Source organism: Epinephelus fuscoguttatus, linkage group LG10, assembly GCF_011397635.1.
Source record: "Epinephelus fuscoguttatus linkage group LG10, E.fuscoguttatus.final_Chr_v1".
NCBI classification, from domain to species: Eukaryota; Metazoa; Chordata; class Actinopteri; order Perciformes; family Serranidae; genus Epinephelus; species Epinephelus fuscoguttatus.
The window spans coordinates 38273608-38291171 of NC_064761.1; the positions used below are offsets into that span (position 1 = coordinate 38273608).

The 17564-nt window shown below is 41.2% G+C and overlaps 1 protein-coding gene across 1 annotated transcript in view; it reads right to left on the reverse strand.

Annotated features, from left to right (window-relative positions):
• The window catches only part of gabrb3 (gamma-aminobutyric acid type A receptor subunit beta3), a 57112-nt gene that overhangs the window by 26243 nt on the left and 13305 nt on the right, over positions 1–17564 (reverse strand). Inside the window, 1 exon segment of the mRNA XM_049587747.1 lies at positions 2424–2644. Within this exon segment, the coding sequence (XP_049443704.1) occupies positions 2424–2644 (221 nt within the window).

Consider the following 17564-nt stretch of genomic DNA (forward strand, 5'->3'; position numbering starts at 1 on the left):
CATGTCAGAATTATACCGTAAAGTCTCATATAGGAGCTGGTTTTTCAATTTACTGCCGGGGCAGTGGCTACATTAACAGATGCAGTAAAAAAAACACAACAACAAAAAAACGGCTGGGTAAAACTAGAGCTACCACCTTGCTGTTGTATGCCCTCGCACATCCGTCAAATTGTCAAGTAGCAGTTACAGTTTACATCCATGTCTGTAAAAACATTGATGCTTCACACACATCTTCGCCCTGCAGCACAGAAGATCTATACAATCAGCACAGTTTCAAGGTGGACACCCAAGATTTGTGTCACCAATTCAGTATTGAACCAAATGTCTCCCTTCTGTTCCTGAGATATGACGTTGAACAATGGTCAGATAAGTGTTTTTGCAGAACATTATGATGTCACAGTGAAGCTGACCTTTGACCTTTTGGATATAAAATGTCACCACTTCTCATTTTATCCTATTAGACACGTGTGAAATTTTGTCATAATTAGCGTGTGATTTCCTGAATTATGGCCATAAACATGTTTTGTGAGGTCACAGAGACCTTGACCTTTCACCACCAAAATCTAATCAGTTCATTCTTTAGTCAAAGAAGATGTTTGTGGAGTGTCGGTGGCTTAGTGGTAGAGCAGGAGCCCCATGTACAAAGCTGTTGGCGCAGCGGCCCAGGTTCAACTCCAGCCTGTGGCCCTTTGCCGCATGTCATTCCCCCTCTCTCTCCCCCCTTTCACACTCAGCTTTCCGATCTATTAAAGGCAAAAATGCTCAAAAAATATCTTAAAAAAAAGAGGAATTTTTTTTTGAGAAATTCCTCAAGGTGTTCTTGAAAAATGCATCAGGCAACGTTAAAGTGAACTTGACCTTTGACCACCAAAATTCAATCAGTTTAATGTTGAACCCAAATGGACGTTCATTTCAAATTCGAAGAAATACTACTGACTCCGGAGTCACTCTGACGAGGTCTTTGACCTTTCATCTATGATCATTAAATTCTAATCAGTTGATCATGAACTTAAAGTGGATGTTTGTGCCAAATTAAAAAAAAAATCCTTGAGATATTCTTCAGATATCGCATTCATGAAAATGAGACGGATGCAAGGTCATGATGACCTTGACCTTTGAACTATGAGCACCAAAAAGATGTGACAGACAGACAGACGACCCAAAAACGTAATGCCTCGGGCCAGATAAAGCTGACGCAGAGGCATAAAAACCACACAGAAGGGGATAAAATTACTTGTAGACAGTAACAACTGCTAACATCGTAAAGTCAGTACAATAACTAATTCCATCAGTACAGCAACAGAGTCATGTTATACTCACTCCTCTGTTACTCTCTTGTTCTCTTTATAACAGAAATAAAGTCATACTCTGATTAATTCCAGTTGTCTGTCTCTGCTGTACTCCTGATCCATGTTAAACTACCCTCAACAAAACTTTTCACATTAAAAGCCTACCTTTAAAGAGAAAAGCAAGAATTGTATTGTGGAATTTTGAAAAAAATGTTAACTTTCAGTCATGGTTCAATTATGGTGCTCTTTATTTAGAAGACCTCTGTTTTTAATCTGCTCTTAAATTTGGCTTAACATCGTTTTTAATCCTGTTTTGTGAAGCCTGTTGGGTTGCATATTTGCATGAAAAGTGCTGTACAAATAGTTATTATTATCATTATCATGACAATTTGTATTACTGTTATTGCGTAACTTAACATTGTTTTAGGAAACAACAATCCTGGAACCTAACAGCTATTGGTCTGATGACAATTTAGCCTCTGGGGGCAACGGGCAGTATTATGGGGTTTTCTGGTGTAGCCAACAGATATTCAGATCATGAATATTTGGGCCAAGACTTCCTCTTCCATGTTCCCATCATTGTTAACAATCTGAGCATCCAGAGATGGGAGCATGATGTTGGATTAGAGAGACGACTAAGATCTATAATCTGATATCTGCCTTAAAAAGGGCTAATAAAAAGCTAAATCATAGCAGTACAACAGACGATGGGTCCCGAGATGCATTCGGCTCTTTTGCTCTCTATACTGACTGTTTATCTGCATGCAACCAAAGCCCGCTCAAACATGATGGGTCAATACCACTTGAACTACAAACAGAAACCAGAAGGCTTCCTATACCAAAATCTCATCTCGTTGCCTACAGATTCTGCATTCATATGCAGATATCTGTTTACAGAGATTAGAGAAGGAGGCTTTATTGTAGTTCAGAACAAAAGAAGCCTCTTGGATGAGAGGTGAAATGTCTTCAAGAAACTTGGGCCAGTCCAGTTGCCTACGACATAGCACTTAAGATTACCATGAGCTGGATGACTGAGAATCTTCATTAACATGACCAGGAAAAAGATTTTGATCTTGCATTACCTGGGAACAGTTTAGTCTAATATTGAGAATTTGTTTTAACGACAGTGCTCACCTGAGGCCGTAGAGAACGGTGCCATCCGGGTGTAGTCGAATCATTCGGTTCTTAACCGTGACACCGTGAACAAAGGACTTCTTGTCATTGAGGAAGTAGGTGTCTGGGACCCAGAGCTGGTCTGCTACTCTGTTGTCCAGTGTCAGGTTGAGAGGGATCCCTGCATAGGCCAGTCTCTTATCTCTCCAATACTGCTGGAAGTACATCGTCAATGTGTAGTCCTGCAGAGAGTAAAACAGCATAATGCAGCTACACTCAACAATAAAAATCAGTCAGAGAAATGCAATTATACTACACGGCAGATACAGTGTAAATAAAGTCATTTTGTTCCAGACGTTTGCAATTTCCTCAGGCCAGAGTTGCCGACATTATCCAAACTGAAGCCCGACTTTCTTACAACGTTATCACATTCAGCGCTTAATGTCTGCAGCCCAGAGCTCGGGATGGATTTTGTGTAACAAAGGTGATATTTATAGAATCGTCCAGCAACTCTGATTCTCATCAGTTTGCCCAGGGTGACCATATTTCAAGGCCTGACTCAACGAGAAACTTCTCTCAGCTGGTCTGTGGACGAGACTGGCACTGGCCCTCAGACTATAGATTTCCATTACTGCAGGCACAGCATCAGCGCTACTGTAGGTTTCAGCTGAGTGACTGACCACTGCAACCAGCATGTCAAACCCACACTGCATATCTCAAGGATAGATAGATAGATAGATAGATAGATAGATAGATAGATAGATAGATAGATAGATAGATAGATTTCATTACATATTACCAGCCATACATGCAATGACATGAGGCCATTTCAATAATTTATTGGACATTCATTTGCAGCTCGCTCCACAAGTGGATCCATCAAACACAAAAGCTTTTCAAGGCCTTTAATGGAGCTCTTTACTAGCTCGCTTGGCTTTGTTCTGCTGACTAATGTTCTCTTAAATAAATAAGCAGGTCTCAGGAAATAAACAAAAAACTTGGCGGTGCAGAAAATGCCTACATCTCAATCCTTGGGTGCGATCGCATATGCACAATAAAGTGTTAGAAAACACCCTGATTTCCTTTGGATGTAAAAATCAAAACCAGTATTTCTCTTTTTCACAAATAACTAATTATAAATACAAGGTAAGTCTGTGTGGTCCCTCACTTTGGGAACTGCTGACATCATTTGGAAAATAAAGAGTTGCATTATTTTTGCACCGTGCACACTGATGCAGAGGTGCAGCTGCATCATGCACGGCTGACAAACTGTAGGTCTGTTTTGTGTTTGGAGTGAATTACACTACGAGGTTTGACTGACAGTATAATATAATGTAATATTGATTCCCATGAATAATTCAGTGTGTATGTACAATCAGAGGACATATTTATTCTCCTACACTATGTTTAAAAGTTGCCTCTGGTTACTGTGTGAGTTGTCACCCATTTAAAGTCCAGATGAAATGAAAAACGTATTGTTAACCCTTTTTAGATCAGATCCCTGGTCAGACTGTGGTCTTACCTAACAATATATGCTCCCAAAAAATAAATAAATACATTTCTTCGTTTTCTTTCCCTATTTGGTTTGGTTAAATCTAACGCAAGTTCGTTTGCCCCTTAAGTTAGGTTCATTTGGGCAGGTGTGAACACCAAAGCAACCAGACCAAGTCACAGTCTGGTTACAAACAAACTCTGGTGAGAAGGTGTTCCGACCTCGATCCGAACTGCAGTCACATGACACATTGTTTGGGTTAAACATGAGCATGTTACAGTCCTGGAGGATTATTAATGTGCACCTCCTCCTGTACTGCCTTAATATGCACATTCAGCACATCCAATGCATCAAAACATTGTTTTCTAGTTGGAGCCGCGCCTCGTTTTCAAACTGTATGGTTTGACTAAAATGAACAATGACAGCAATATAGTCCACGATGAGCAGCGCTAAAATCAACCTGCGTAGTTGTCCCTCCATTGTGACATTAGAAAGTGTCACATTTATCTTGCAAGTGTACTCTTCTTCAACGTTTGCTTTACTTCCTGGATTTTTCCCACATGGAAATTCTGACCAATCAAGAGCAGCTTTCTCACAAAAGGCATTTGATCTGGTCTGCTTGTAAATGCTGCTGTAAGAACACGAACCAACTCCAGGCAATTATACAACTTTGGAACAAAATCAGTCCCTGATTCAGACCAAAGGAGACGACTCTAGGTCTGGAAGCACCCTCGGTCTGCAACTTTTAGCCGTTCCAAGCTAAGATTAATTTAGCTAGCTAGCAAAAGCATGCTATGTCAGTGTCTTGTGGGCTTGGGCACTACTAAGGTATTGTGGTATTTTAGGGCTATTCAACGGTCTTTTATCAAGGATGTTTTCTGTAATCACAGAATTGTAATTCTCACCCACATCGCCTCAGTGAAACCAATCAATCATCCCCATGTTCTATGATAATGCACCAGCTACTGAGCCTTTCGCAAAGTGCATATCAGATTTTAGCGCCCATGTGTTGTACCCTAATGATATGACGCAATATGATGCTGTGACTTCTCCTTTCGTTAACCTCCTTGCAGTATACCAGGATATTAAGAAATCCTGAAGATTTTCACAACTGTCAAAAATACAGATGCACTTCTTGTTAATAAACTGATACGGTGATGCTTTATTGTAGTGCACAGCACACGCCACCAGAGGTCAGTCTTCACTGCCAGAGGAGGCAGCCAAGCTGAGAAAGATGGCGACTGCGGATGGTGGAGATAATATTACAGAACTACCAAAAAGCTGGCCAGCAGCAGCATGCAGAGCGAGCACATGTTCACATCTAACTGTGTGAATTAAGGATTTATCTTGTCTGAACCAAAGCTGGTGATTGTCGGAACAGTGGAAAGACTAACCAAGATGATTTTGGTGAGATTTTGTTTTGTTTCCATCGACTTTGAATGAATTGTGTCTGCCATGATTAGATTAATTCAGGGGCCTGCAATCAATTTTACACGATATCAGTAAATATCCTTAGTTTCTTTTTTTTGGCTGCTTACCATTTCCTGCCTGACGCTCGGACACTAGCACTGTTTAAATGTTTAGGAAGGGGGTGCACTTGGATGGAAATTGCGACACAGATGTTCCATGGTAATTTTAAAAATAAAGGTATGTCTTAAAGATGACGTATCAATGTTTTTCACTTTGCATCTTTAATACTGGATCATTGATCACTGAATAGATATACTGGTTGATATAGTGACTGATGCATGGTTACAGCCCTCGTCACAAAGATATGAAGGTATGAAGCCTAGTGTCTTTGTTTCCCCAAAATGCCATGACGACCGGCCTTCTGGCTAGAATTTATTCCGTTTGGGGAGAGTGGTGTCTGTCACCTCCACATTATGCATAAGGCATGTTACAATGGACTGCTTCAGCAACTAATGTCACATGGAGCATATGATGGACTTTCTCGCCCTGACAGATACTATTTTGTCTGTGTTACATCACTGTAATAACATGCTCAGCTTTCAACAATCAAATGAAATTCCTCCCAACTTTATATCCTGTCTGCCTATCCTCTTTCACTCTAAAACACGTCACGATGCTTTGCCACTTATAAAATGAAATGACTACATTTCTTCGAAATCTGAGTGTAAAAACGACCATAGACATTTTTCCACATTGTCAGAGTAAGTGTTGGTTCTGTAGTAATCAATGTTCCACAGTATGTTTCCAGAAAATTCTTGGCTTGAGACTTGGCTTTTTTATTTTTTTGAGTCTTTTTAGCCTTCGCCCTCCCAACTCTCGTTCACCCCCTGTGAGCTGAAGATGCCCTCATTACGCTCTCTCCCACATGCAGCTGAGGTGTGGGCTGGGTGAATCAGCTTTACACAACAGCTCTCATACTACAGAGATGGAGCCCATCTACCAACCCTCTCACTCAACGTCTGGACCACAACTATTTCAGTCTGTTGGAGATCTTCAGATCCCACCTGGGCAGGAGTCCTTGGCTTTCCTTAAACATTTCTTTAGCATTTTAGAAACAAATCCATACCACGCATCATGGTGACTTTACACAGAGTACAGCACACCCTCAGTGCTCCCAGCACCTTGTGCAACCTGCAGGGTCCCACAGGGCTCTATTCTAGGTCTCAGTGTGTAGCCCACAGAGGGTTTGTGCACAAGGAGACACCCTCTGAAGCCTCACTGGAGGTCAGTGTTCATGCTCTGTGAAGCTCTTTGTTTTTCAAGCACTTAGAATTAGTTTTAAGATTATTAATACTGGTGATGCCACAATAAAATCAATGTTGAATGTATCTATGATACAAATAAGGAAATTTAACTGTAATCCTCTAAATCCACTTCAGAGAAAATACACTATCTAAACTCTACTAAATGGCAGCGCTAGAAATATTAACAAATAGTAGTTTATTACAGATATATAAGTATTGACTACAACAATACATTTCAGTACAGAAAGCCAGACATTGCTGCCATTACAGTGCATAGTTTTTCCACCAGAGAGCACTGACAAGTTTTTTTTCCAGTCGTCACATAATGGCCATCAGTCAATAGATAATAGGCCTTCTTCATTATGACATTATAACAGGTGAGGCAAAGGTGCAAATAATACCTCCATTTTAGGGTCCTTGTATTGTGCATGGCTTACTGGGACCCTTAAATGGAACCTATTATGCTAATTTTCAGGTTTATACTTGTATTTTGGCTTCCTACTAGAACAGGTAATGCTTCAGTGGCCAAAACTATTTTCCTCACTGTCTATCTGGAACCCCTGTATTCACCCCTGTTGGAATCGCTCCTGCTCTGATTGATCAGCAGTTCTCAGTCTTCCACATCTAGACCTCTCCGCACTGCGATTGCAGCCGGGAATTATAGTAACAGGGTAAAGCGGCACTCTCTACCATGAACAATTGCCAAGAAAAGCTTCTAAACACAGCTGTTCATGTTCCAAAATTGGGGAGAAATTAACAACATCAGTGACCATGGGTTTATACTGGAGACAGATATTCAATGCCCTTAAAGAGGTTTTTCAACAATGTAGACCCCACAGTAGTACCACTGGGTGTTATCCCCTGAAAGTCTGAATGCAAAGGATAAGAAATACCTCTTGCCTATATTACTTACAGCAGCCTTGAAGTGTATAACCATCAGATGCAACCAGACCCTCCCACATATAATACCTGTCATGGCTTAGTGGAAACGTATTAATATTATTTTTAATTCCTTTTTTTTTTTTTTTAAATTTTGATATTTTTAAATTTAAATTTTGCTTTTTCTAATCAATGGATTGAGACGTTGGAGTTGATGTCTATGCTGTTTTCTTTTTATGTTTAGCTAATTTCTGAATATAATATGTTTAATGTTATATACAGCTGGGAAAAAAAGGAAATCTATACACTGTATTGTTATTTGGGACAAATAAAGTAGTTTGAATTGAATAGAATTGAATTGGACTGAATAAAAAAAAAAACATATCAGCAACCAAGATTAAACCTTTCCCTTGTGTTAGCATGTAGTTAAATGCAGCAGTGTACTTGCAGCCAGGGAATGACAGCACGCAATTGCACTTTCTCCTTTTGAAAATCACCAATAGAAGCTTCTAAACACAACCGGACATATTCCATCAGGAATATGATACAAAATCGGGGAGAAAATACAACATTGGCATCCAAGATTACAGGTTTCCCTGATGTTAGCATGATGTAGCTACATGTAGCAGTGTATTTAAACACCTGCAGTAACGTGCTACCTCAAACTTTGGCCACGTTTAATACATACATGCATACAATCTAACATTATATATATGACAGAAATAATGGCAGTATGTGTCTCCTTTAAATAGAACATTGTTAAAGAAGAAAAAAGTGCCTCAGTAAGGTGTTGCTTCACCATACGCCTCCAGATCATCTTCACTGCTCCTCAGCAGAGACTCTACAATTCTACTGGAGGGACGGAGCACCAGAAATAGATATTCACCCATTTGGTGTTTCAATAATGAGGTCGTTCCTTCAATTTGTCATCTGTCAGTGTATCATTTGCAAACTATTGCAATGTTTTTAGCTCACTCAGAGACACTAATGTCAAGAAACTGAGCTCATATAACAAATGGTTTACAGTTGTCAGAAAACACTCAATCTGAGTAACCACAGGGATTCTGCTGAGAGAACATACTTTACATTTTAGCTAAATTAACAAGACCAAACAACATAACACATAGAGAGGAGGCTGGGGTGGTGGAGGGAGCTGTGGTAGCACACAGTGTTGGTATAATCATTTCAGCAGAGTGTCTGTGACGCCCCTCACATCATCTTGGAGGATGGTTTCGCCAACCTCATCAGGCAGTCGGCTGACATGGGAGGGTCGTTGGCTTGATTAAGCTCACCTGGGCCTTCCCCTTGTGTTAACTTGCTCTCTCCCTCACTACAGCAGACATCTACCCTGCATCGTTACCTTTTGGTTTTGCACCTTTAACACTTCCACCGTACACCTGACACACATCTATGCATGGCTTTCATTACTAATGCATCTTAAGTTAATATTAGTTTAATAAATTATCTTTGTTTAAACTAAATCTCTTGTGTGGACTCCCTCACTGGCACTATCCCTGAGCCAGTTTATGACAGTGTCTTATTATAATGGCTGTGCTGTACAGTACACCTGCATGAATAGGTGTTTTCTCACTAAACAGTTTGGGGAATCCCTGACAGGAACTGCTCACCGGGGAGCACCTTCTATTTGCATTTACACCGCCAATAGCAATGCTAAAGTGATGTAAACCAGTTGGCCGTTTGCATAGCAATGTTACTTCATACAGCAACAATAAACTGCAACTCGGAGCCAACTTACAGTATTAAAAAAGGCAGTTGCTGGAGCTGCATCACCTCATATGTTACGCTAATCAACATACACATACAGTACAGAAATTGGAGCTAAAAAAAATCCCTCAAAATGGGGGGTTCTTAGAACTATAAAAAGTTCCTCTGATCCAAAAATATTTAATATGACGAGCCTGGATGACACTCATCACTTCTGTCCTCTCAATCTTCCTTGACTTGTTTGTATGGGCCATGTGGTTGTGGTGATGTAAACGCCGTTTTCGCCGCTGAAATTTACAGGCAAATGGAGCATATTTGCTGGCTATGATGACTGTCATATGATGTGCAGACTTCACCTACTTGGCACACTGCAGGCGTACGACAGCATGGTAATGGTCCAGCCAGCAATATAGATATAAAATATAGATAGTGATTGGTTAGGGAAAATCGAATCAGCCATCTCCCACATCAGTCAGTGGATGCGATGTCAAACTGAAAATAGAAATGAAGTGGAACAAGTTGAACGTTCTGTCTGATATCAGGCAAATCCACGTTTCCACTGAACGTCATTAATGATAACAGGACTCTTACAGCTTGAGGCAAGTTAGATTTAAAACTTCTTAGGACTTTTATAAACCCACCCAGAATGGAATTCAAAACCAATTACAATAACCATAATAGAGGGAAAAAATAAAATACAAATCAACATATTACAGGGCTGGAAACTTTGGGCTGAATAGGTCTTCTTTTATGATGTGTACACAGTGGTACATCTGCTTTCTGTCCTGGACAGGGGTAAGCAACCTGCGGCTCTGGAGCCACATGTGGCTCTTGAGCCCCTCTCCAGTGGCTCCCAGTGGCTTTGACAATGTATGGAATGGAATATGGAAATGAATAATGGTTGTTTTTTCAACATTTTGATTTTTTTTATACATCAATGTTTTAGGCCTAACAAAATTCTTCCATTATCTAATAGTAAAAACGCTGAGCTTTAAGCAACTACAATGTGCAGAATACATCTACTGCCTGAGACCTTTACCTTGAAATTTTGCCAAACTTCAATAGCAGTGGCTAGTCTTCAATCTTCCAAGCTGGTTAGCTATGGATGCCAAATCCCAAAGAGCAAAAGCCTAACACTGAAATAGAGAGTTTCGTAGTGTGTGGACAGATTTGTTTGCTTCCACTGTCAGCTCTGCAAAGCTAAAGTACCAAACAATCCTAAATAGTGTCCTGCAGAGTAGCCACCTTATGGTAAAACATGAATGAATGCTCATTTACAGTATAAGTATAGGCTAATTTAGACTTAATAGGCTGTTTACATTTATTAAAATATTTTTTATTATTATTTGTGGTCAAAAATGTCTCTTTGATAGTAAAGGTTGCTGACCCCCGGTCTAGGAGTACACCTGAATGATAGGGTGGAGGCATGGGAGAGACGAGAGTTGAACAGAACTAGGAAATACATGGCAGTCGAGTTTATCACTTTCCCTGTTGGATCCCACTGCCTTGACTCTCATTGTGTCGAGTTTGAGAAATTTTGCATGATCTGTTGTGTAGGACTAGATGTTAATATCCCTTATTGCACACTTGAGACACTGCTAGACTCTGTGGGATGGTCAAGTGAGAGATGGCATCCTCTAGGTTATCAAGTGGGCGCCCTCCTTCCTTGGTGTTTCGCTGATTGGCCCACAACATCTTCAGAGGGTTCAGCAGTGAATCCCAGCATCCCAGGTTCACCCCCTTGACCGCCTGCCGGTGGGCCTTCCCTCGCACTCCCATCTCCTGGAATAGCCTGGATGTTGAGGTGGCTACGAACCCTCTGCAGCCGACTTCTATTGGTCGTACCTTCGCTGTCCAGCCTTGTTGTTGTACATCGGCTGCAAGCTCAGCGTACCTCAGCAAATGAAATACACTGAACCTCATATGCATTGCCTTGTACTGGTTTCAGCCACGCCATAAGGGTTAAATACCCAATTTCCGTAGAGTTTGCACTTCCCCATGTCGTCCAGTGACAGCTAGATAGCAGATGGTGGATCCACTGCTTTGAGCAGAAGCAAAAAAAGAATGTTGGAGGTTCTGCTATTCTGATCTGCATGGTGTTGATGCAAGACAACTTCAGTAAATCCCCCAAAATATGACACATGTCACAACGTAAACCCCCCCCCCCCCCGACAAAATCCTACTTCCCATATCTTATTATCTTTAAGACTTTACAGGATTGATTTAAGGTATTTTAATTAAGGCCTTATTTTTAGATGAATTATTTCAGTGCCTTTTGAGACTTTTTAAGGATCTGCAGGAACCCTGGATAACACTGCATCATGTCCCATAACGAAAACCTCCAGTGCAGACAGCATGCAGAGTTTGAGTGTAATATTCCATCAAATGGAAATTACATTAACAGCAGAACTGTTTGATAACCAAAAAGACCGTCCCATAGAAGATGTCAAAAATGTTAACCTATGAAAAAATTGAAAATACACACTCCTTACTCTGATATGTGTTGGTGTTGTTTGTTGTCAGATATGTAGACCACAAGAGACAGAAAGAGGTTTGTTCTCAGCACCAGTGAGTAAATGAGTCCCAGTGGGAGGATGAGACTGTCGTATCATCTTCGGCTCGGAGAGTTCACAGTCTCATACTCAGACATGGTTACTGTGTGCCAGTCAAACATCGTCTACGTCAACTTAACACCGGGATGTCTGCTGGGAATACAAGAATAGCACTCAGAGATGCTTGCCCCATGCAAGAGGGGGGCTTTTCATCGCTCCATGAGACAGCTAAGTGTTCCCAGCAGGATTCAAAAGTGTACTATATATGTTTTACAAACCGTGCCTCTGCATCCTCTCACACAACATTTTACAGGCCTTTGATTAAATAAATTCATTCCTTTCACCACCTTATAACAGTGTAAGTAATATTATCTTATGAGAACAAAGTAGCAGGTGAGCTATTTTTGTGGAGAAGCAGGGTGGGGGCCCAAGAGAAAACCTTTTTTCTGTTAGATCACTGAGAGGTGTTCATCAAAAGTCTCTACAGAACCATCAGTGGTTTTGTCAAACACTGGATCTTAGACAAGCTGGAAGAAAACTCTTTAGTTTCAATTTTCATTCTTGAGATACACACAATGTTAGTACTTGATGACCTTTATGCCTCGATCATGAGCAAGGTGTCAGGTTAGATACTCAGCACTCTGGTGAACTACTCTTAAGAACAACAAAGGCTGTCTTTAGCATAATTTAGCATTAAGTGATGAATTACGACTTTTGATGAATGAACCAGTTTGATCAGTCTTTGATTAGATACATTTAAAGCTCCATGGTAGATCATCATAAATATCTTACCAATATTGAAAATAAAACTAACAACTATAGCCAAGGCAAGACTAAACTCACGAACTCTTACTAATCTTTAAAAGCCTTGAGGTCAAGACACACCAAACCGACATCAAAGAACTAGAAGTGACAACGGCCGACTGTTGCATCACCTCACGCCCCTGTGTCCTGGCCAAATGTTGCACTTGAATGCATCGCAAGGACTACAGCAAACAGCTGACCAGCATGTATGATCTGTGCCTGCGTGAGAGGAAATATCTCTCCGCACCAGCAGATAGCAGCTGTTTGTATTTGTCATTAAAAAAGGAAAAACTGCAGATTGACAGGAGGGAAGTTGGATGCTTTTTAGCCGGTTAGCACATAAAAACACCAAGTAATATTGGAAGAACAAATCAGATTTACCCTATGGTAGCGAACAATAATACAAACTACCACAAACCATTTCTGCTAAAGAGCTGAATGGCTAAAAAAAATTATCTTACCTAATATGACAAGTTTGTTTTGGTCTCACTCCCTCTTGACTTTTGATGTTTGTTTACTTTCCTCACTTTTGTTTCTCTTCTTGTGTACGGAGCTGAAATGCCAATCAGTTATTTCATTCACTGACAGACTCAGGTGCTGATTCAACAAGCCAAACTGGCTGAAAACAGTCGACAAGAGCCGACAAGAGCCGACAAGGGCCAACAAGGACCGATTAGTGCCAATGGTGCAGGACACACTGCAAAACCTAAGGCATCAGACTCACATTAATGGCCTGACATTGAATGAAGGCTGACCATTGGCTTGGTGTGTCAGGGCCCTTCAGCCTGGCTGAATGATGTCTGTGAATTTGGTTGAAAATGGTGAAATTGGAGAAAGTAGCATGTAATATACAATGCTACATAGTTAAGATATCTCATCTTTGACTTTTCTCCTGGGTGAAAGTCCACACCAACCTCCACCATATGCAGACTTTGTAGCTCTCTTTACTTCAACATCTGACTTCCTTCTTTGCACCCATCAGAGGTCGCTGCCTCACAACACTTCTGTTTCTCTTCACATGCACTGAGCTGAAATGCCAGTCAACGTGACTCCACTCACCAGTGGACTCCGATGCTAATTCAACATGCTGAATTGGATATAAACAGTCGATAAGGGCTGACTAGTGCCAAAGGTGCGAGACACACTGCAAAACCTACTGTAGGGCATCAGACGCTCACCAACAGCCCGACATTGAATGACAGCTGACCATTGGCTTGGTGTGTCAAGGCCCTTCAGTCTGGTTGAATGAAGTCTGTGAATTTGGTTGAAAATGGTGAAAGATAACTCATCTTTGACTTTTCTTCTGGGTGAAAGTCCTGTGTTTGTTTGACTCATCCGTCCATCTCAACCTCCACCATGTGCTGACTTTGTATCTTTCTCTACTTAGACATCTGACTTCCTTCTTTGCTCCCGTCACACAGTTACTACGGCCACTAGAAGTCGCTGCCTAACAGTAAACATAAAAATGGATCATTAAAAACCTTTGTAATTGACCTTTGTAGTCATGTTTGGAGGACAGTCTCTACCATTAATTCTAATCAGGCTTTAGATATACAGTATAATGAGGCTGGTGTGCAAAGATGATATATCTATCATGTATGGCTTAATTAAAACATTACGATGCCATAAAATCATGCAGTAACTGTATGTCAGTTCGGGGTCATCTCAACTTATAGGCACGAGTAGCATTTCCTCACAATGCACCTCCTCAAAAATATTTCATTTTATATATCAAAAGTTCTTCAGCAATGATTACTTTCACCTGAAACAGGTTTATCAACTCAATAAAGGCACTTAACGTTCCATTTTTATTTTGAGCACCCTGTTAGAGTGACGAGTAATATGAATGTGCTGCACAGAGGGTTTATATTCCTGTAGGGTCACATCCCTCTGTTGTGTAACACTAAATGTAGCATTGTGCCAGCACAGTAGAGAAGTCAGCATGTTGTATATAGAGACCACACTAGTGTTTCTAGCTGAGTTCTCTTTACCTTGTGAGTAGCTGCAGCCTGAGGCCATTTGATGTGTTCTGTGGCTGACTTATTAACGAAGCCCTTCAATATAAATCTGGGAGAACATCTGTAGTATGAGTTTTTTAAGGGTAACACTTCCTCCAGGCAGAAGGTGGATAATGTTAAAGTGTCAAAATGGATGGGGGTTTTAGCACATGATGGATTCGTCTTCCAGCTGACTCATACTGTGGCTACTGAATAAATGTGTAACAACACCGCTGGGAGGATCTGCTTTACAGCTTAGGGATGTTTTTTTTGTGCCTCGACAGGTGCTTCTTTGCAAAGTGGTGGGTCATGTCTGAAGGAGTGATCCTTAATAAAGTCCCCAATAAACACACATACTGCATTTTGTTGCTACAGCGGATTTTTTTTAACAAGAGCATCTGGTTACATTGGAGTTTTAAAAATACCAACAGAATGAAAAAGGACACAGAGCAATCTTGATTCCCAGGCTAAAAATAAAGGAGTGCAGCGAGTAAAGTGAGAAATGTATTAATAATCTCATTTCCTAGACAACAAGCTCTGCCGCTCGCCCACACAGGCTATAATGGGCCAATACCTTGTGTGACTCTGACTGTTTGAAAACACACTGCCAACACCCTTACACTCTCCACTTCTCAGAGAGAGTTCTGCTTCAGTCTGCACAAGGAATATAACTGAGCAGTCTTCAAAGTCCTTTACATTGATTCACCACTGAGAACAGCTATAAATCCTGAAGTTTAGATATTTAAAGGTTACGTAAACGAAATCCAGGCTATTAATATAGCAGCAAACCGCTACTTGCTATGTAAAGATATAGTGGAGTATTGGTGTCATGAGCAGAAAATATAGTCACGCTACCTTTATGTGTGTTCAGTGCTTAATCTGAGCCGGAACGTACTGGTACGCATACCAGGATCTTTTCAGAAAAGGCCCTGGTGCGTTCCAGAACTAATTTGCATGGGTCTAGAACTTTATACATCTAAAAACTACATACAGTATTGGCTGATGTCACTAGTGTTGCAGGATGGAGTACCGTAGTACTACGGTGCCTCACGTACCACTACTGTGGGATAAGTTCAAAGTCCAATCGCAAGAGGGTGAGTGTTCATGCGCCGTCCAATAACGCGCGCCGTTATTGACCAGCGTGCGCTGGCCACCTGGCACTCAATATGCTGCTGTAGTGGTTTGTTTTCCAGACGTGAGTATCTTTGAGCAGTGAAAATTATTATTAATTTCTTTTTACTTGTCGGCAGTGATTTGTTTTCCACAGAGCTCTACGTGCGAGCATTTTACTCGCATTTGTGACTAAAAATAGTTTTGTGCAAGCAAAATAAATCATTCAGCACGCTGTGTGAGTACATATTTCAACCAGCAGCAGAAGCGAAAGGCGAATCCTGCTAGTTGTGGGTTGAACGGGGGTCACAGACAGGAATAAGTCGGTCAAATAGCTTACGGCGGCTCTGCAGCGCAAGATAACGGCTTACCGGCGAGAGAGAAGTCCGACTCCAGGTCCAGTAGCCTAATTTCCTCTTTCGTTGGTGTCATGACTGCCCAGTAGTACTTGGACAACCGAGCCGTGGCGGCACACAGGTATGTGGTGTGTCAGAGGAGAAACGAGCCGTTCACATTTCTCTCTTTGTGGTAGGTAACAAACCTCACCGCACTTTAGGGACTGTTCTTTACTTGTCAGTGGAGGAGGGTGGCTGGTTGATTTTTATTTTATTTTTTTTATTTTATTTCAATCCCCCCATGTTAATCACTTATTGATGCTGTTTTTGAAGTATGAATAAGTCAGTAAGTAATTTATTCCATTGAAATATCAGTGAGGTATTATAGAAAAGTGATTTATCTTTTTATAAATGACAAAAGGCACATCTGCCTCATTTTTGCTGTGGTATCCTGATACTACTCAGAACCATGATACTTTCACTGGTATCGTACCGTGGGTCCCAATTTTGGTACCGTGACAACACTACATGTCACAACCATTCCATTCGGAGTTGGGCAGTGAGGCGGCTCGGGTGGCGCTTAAAAAGTGTTCCCCCACTGCTCTCTCAGAGGCCCAAAGTGTTCCCCTACTTCTAATTTTATAAATTAAGCACTGTGTGTGTTGTAATCTGAGCTTCTCTGTTGTTTGTTGTGGGAGACGGTCCAGCGTCAAGTGCAGGTGAGTACCTGTTTGTGGATCCCACTGGCTAGCTAATCGCTGAAACTCTGTACTGTGCTTATATGGCGTTTACTGCTAATATAGCCATCCAAGCCTATGGCATTGTTGTGGAAGCGTAACGCCCACCCTCTGGTCCCCACTGCCCCGCTAACACTTTTAGTTCTGTCAGCACTGTTTACGCTGTTAGTGCTGTTAGCTACTAGCTATTGGCTCACCCATCTCCATGTTGAGAACTGAGTGCAGATGACTTGAATCTAACTCTGATTCATAGATGTGTTCTGAATGTCGGTTACAGCTCCTTTAAGATAAATGATGAAAATGATAAAGGTTTATTCAAGCTGAGAACACAGTGGCGCTGCCATGGCACAGTGCTTCATTTGACATGCATCAAGTGCCACCCCTAGCACACACAGGACGCGTCGCACTGCAGTTCGTTAACAGTCAACAACACAAAGTTATAACTACTTTTACCATTTTGGCAACAATTAAATCGTAGGCAACTGGACTTTGATTTTGTCTAGAAGACATTTCGCCTCTTATCCAAGCGGCTTCATCAGTTCTCAACGCATCGGTCTGACTAGTCCTCACTAGTCTGACAAACAGTGGAGTAAGACTCAGGTTTTTAACCTCTGTGGAGGTGTACACCCACCACCCTCATAAGACAATACTTCGTTAGTGGAGTTTCACTGGACCATTGTTTGGGTCAGGTGAGTCACACTAGTGAACGACAGTCGTTAGGAGTGAGTGGGGCCACTGGTGAGCAACAGTCGTTAGGCATAATGTGTGGTTACCAGTGAATGACTGTCGTTGTGTTTCTTTGAGCCACTTGAGGTTA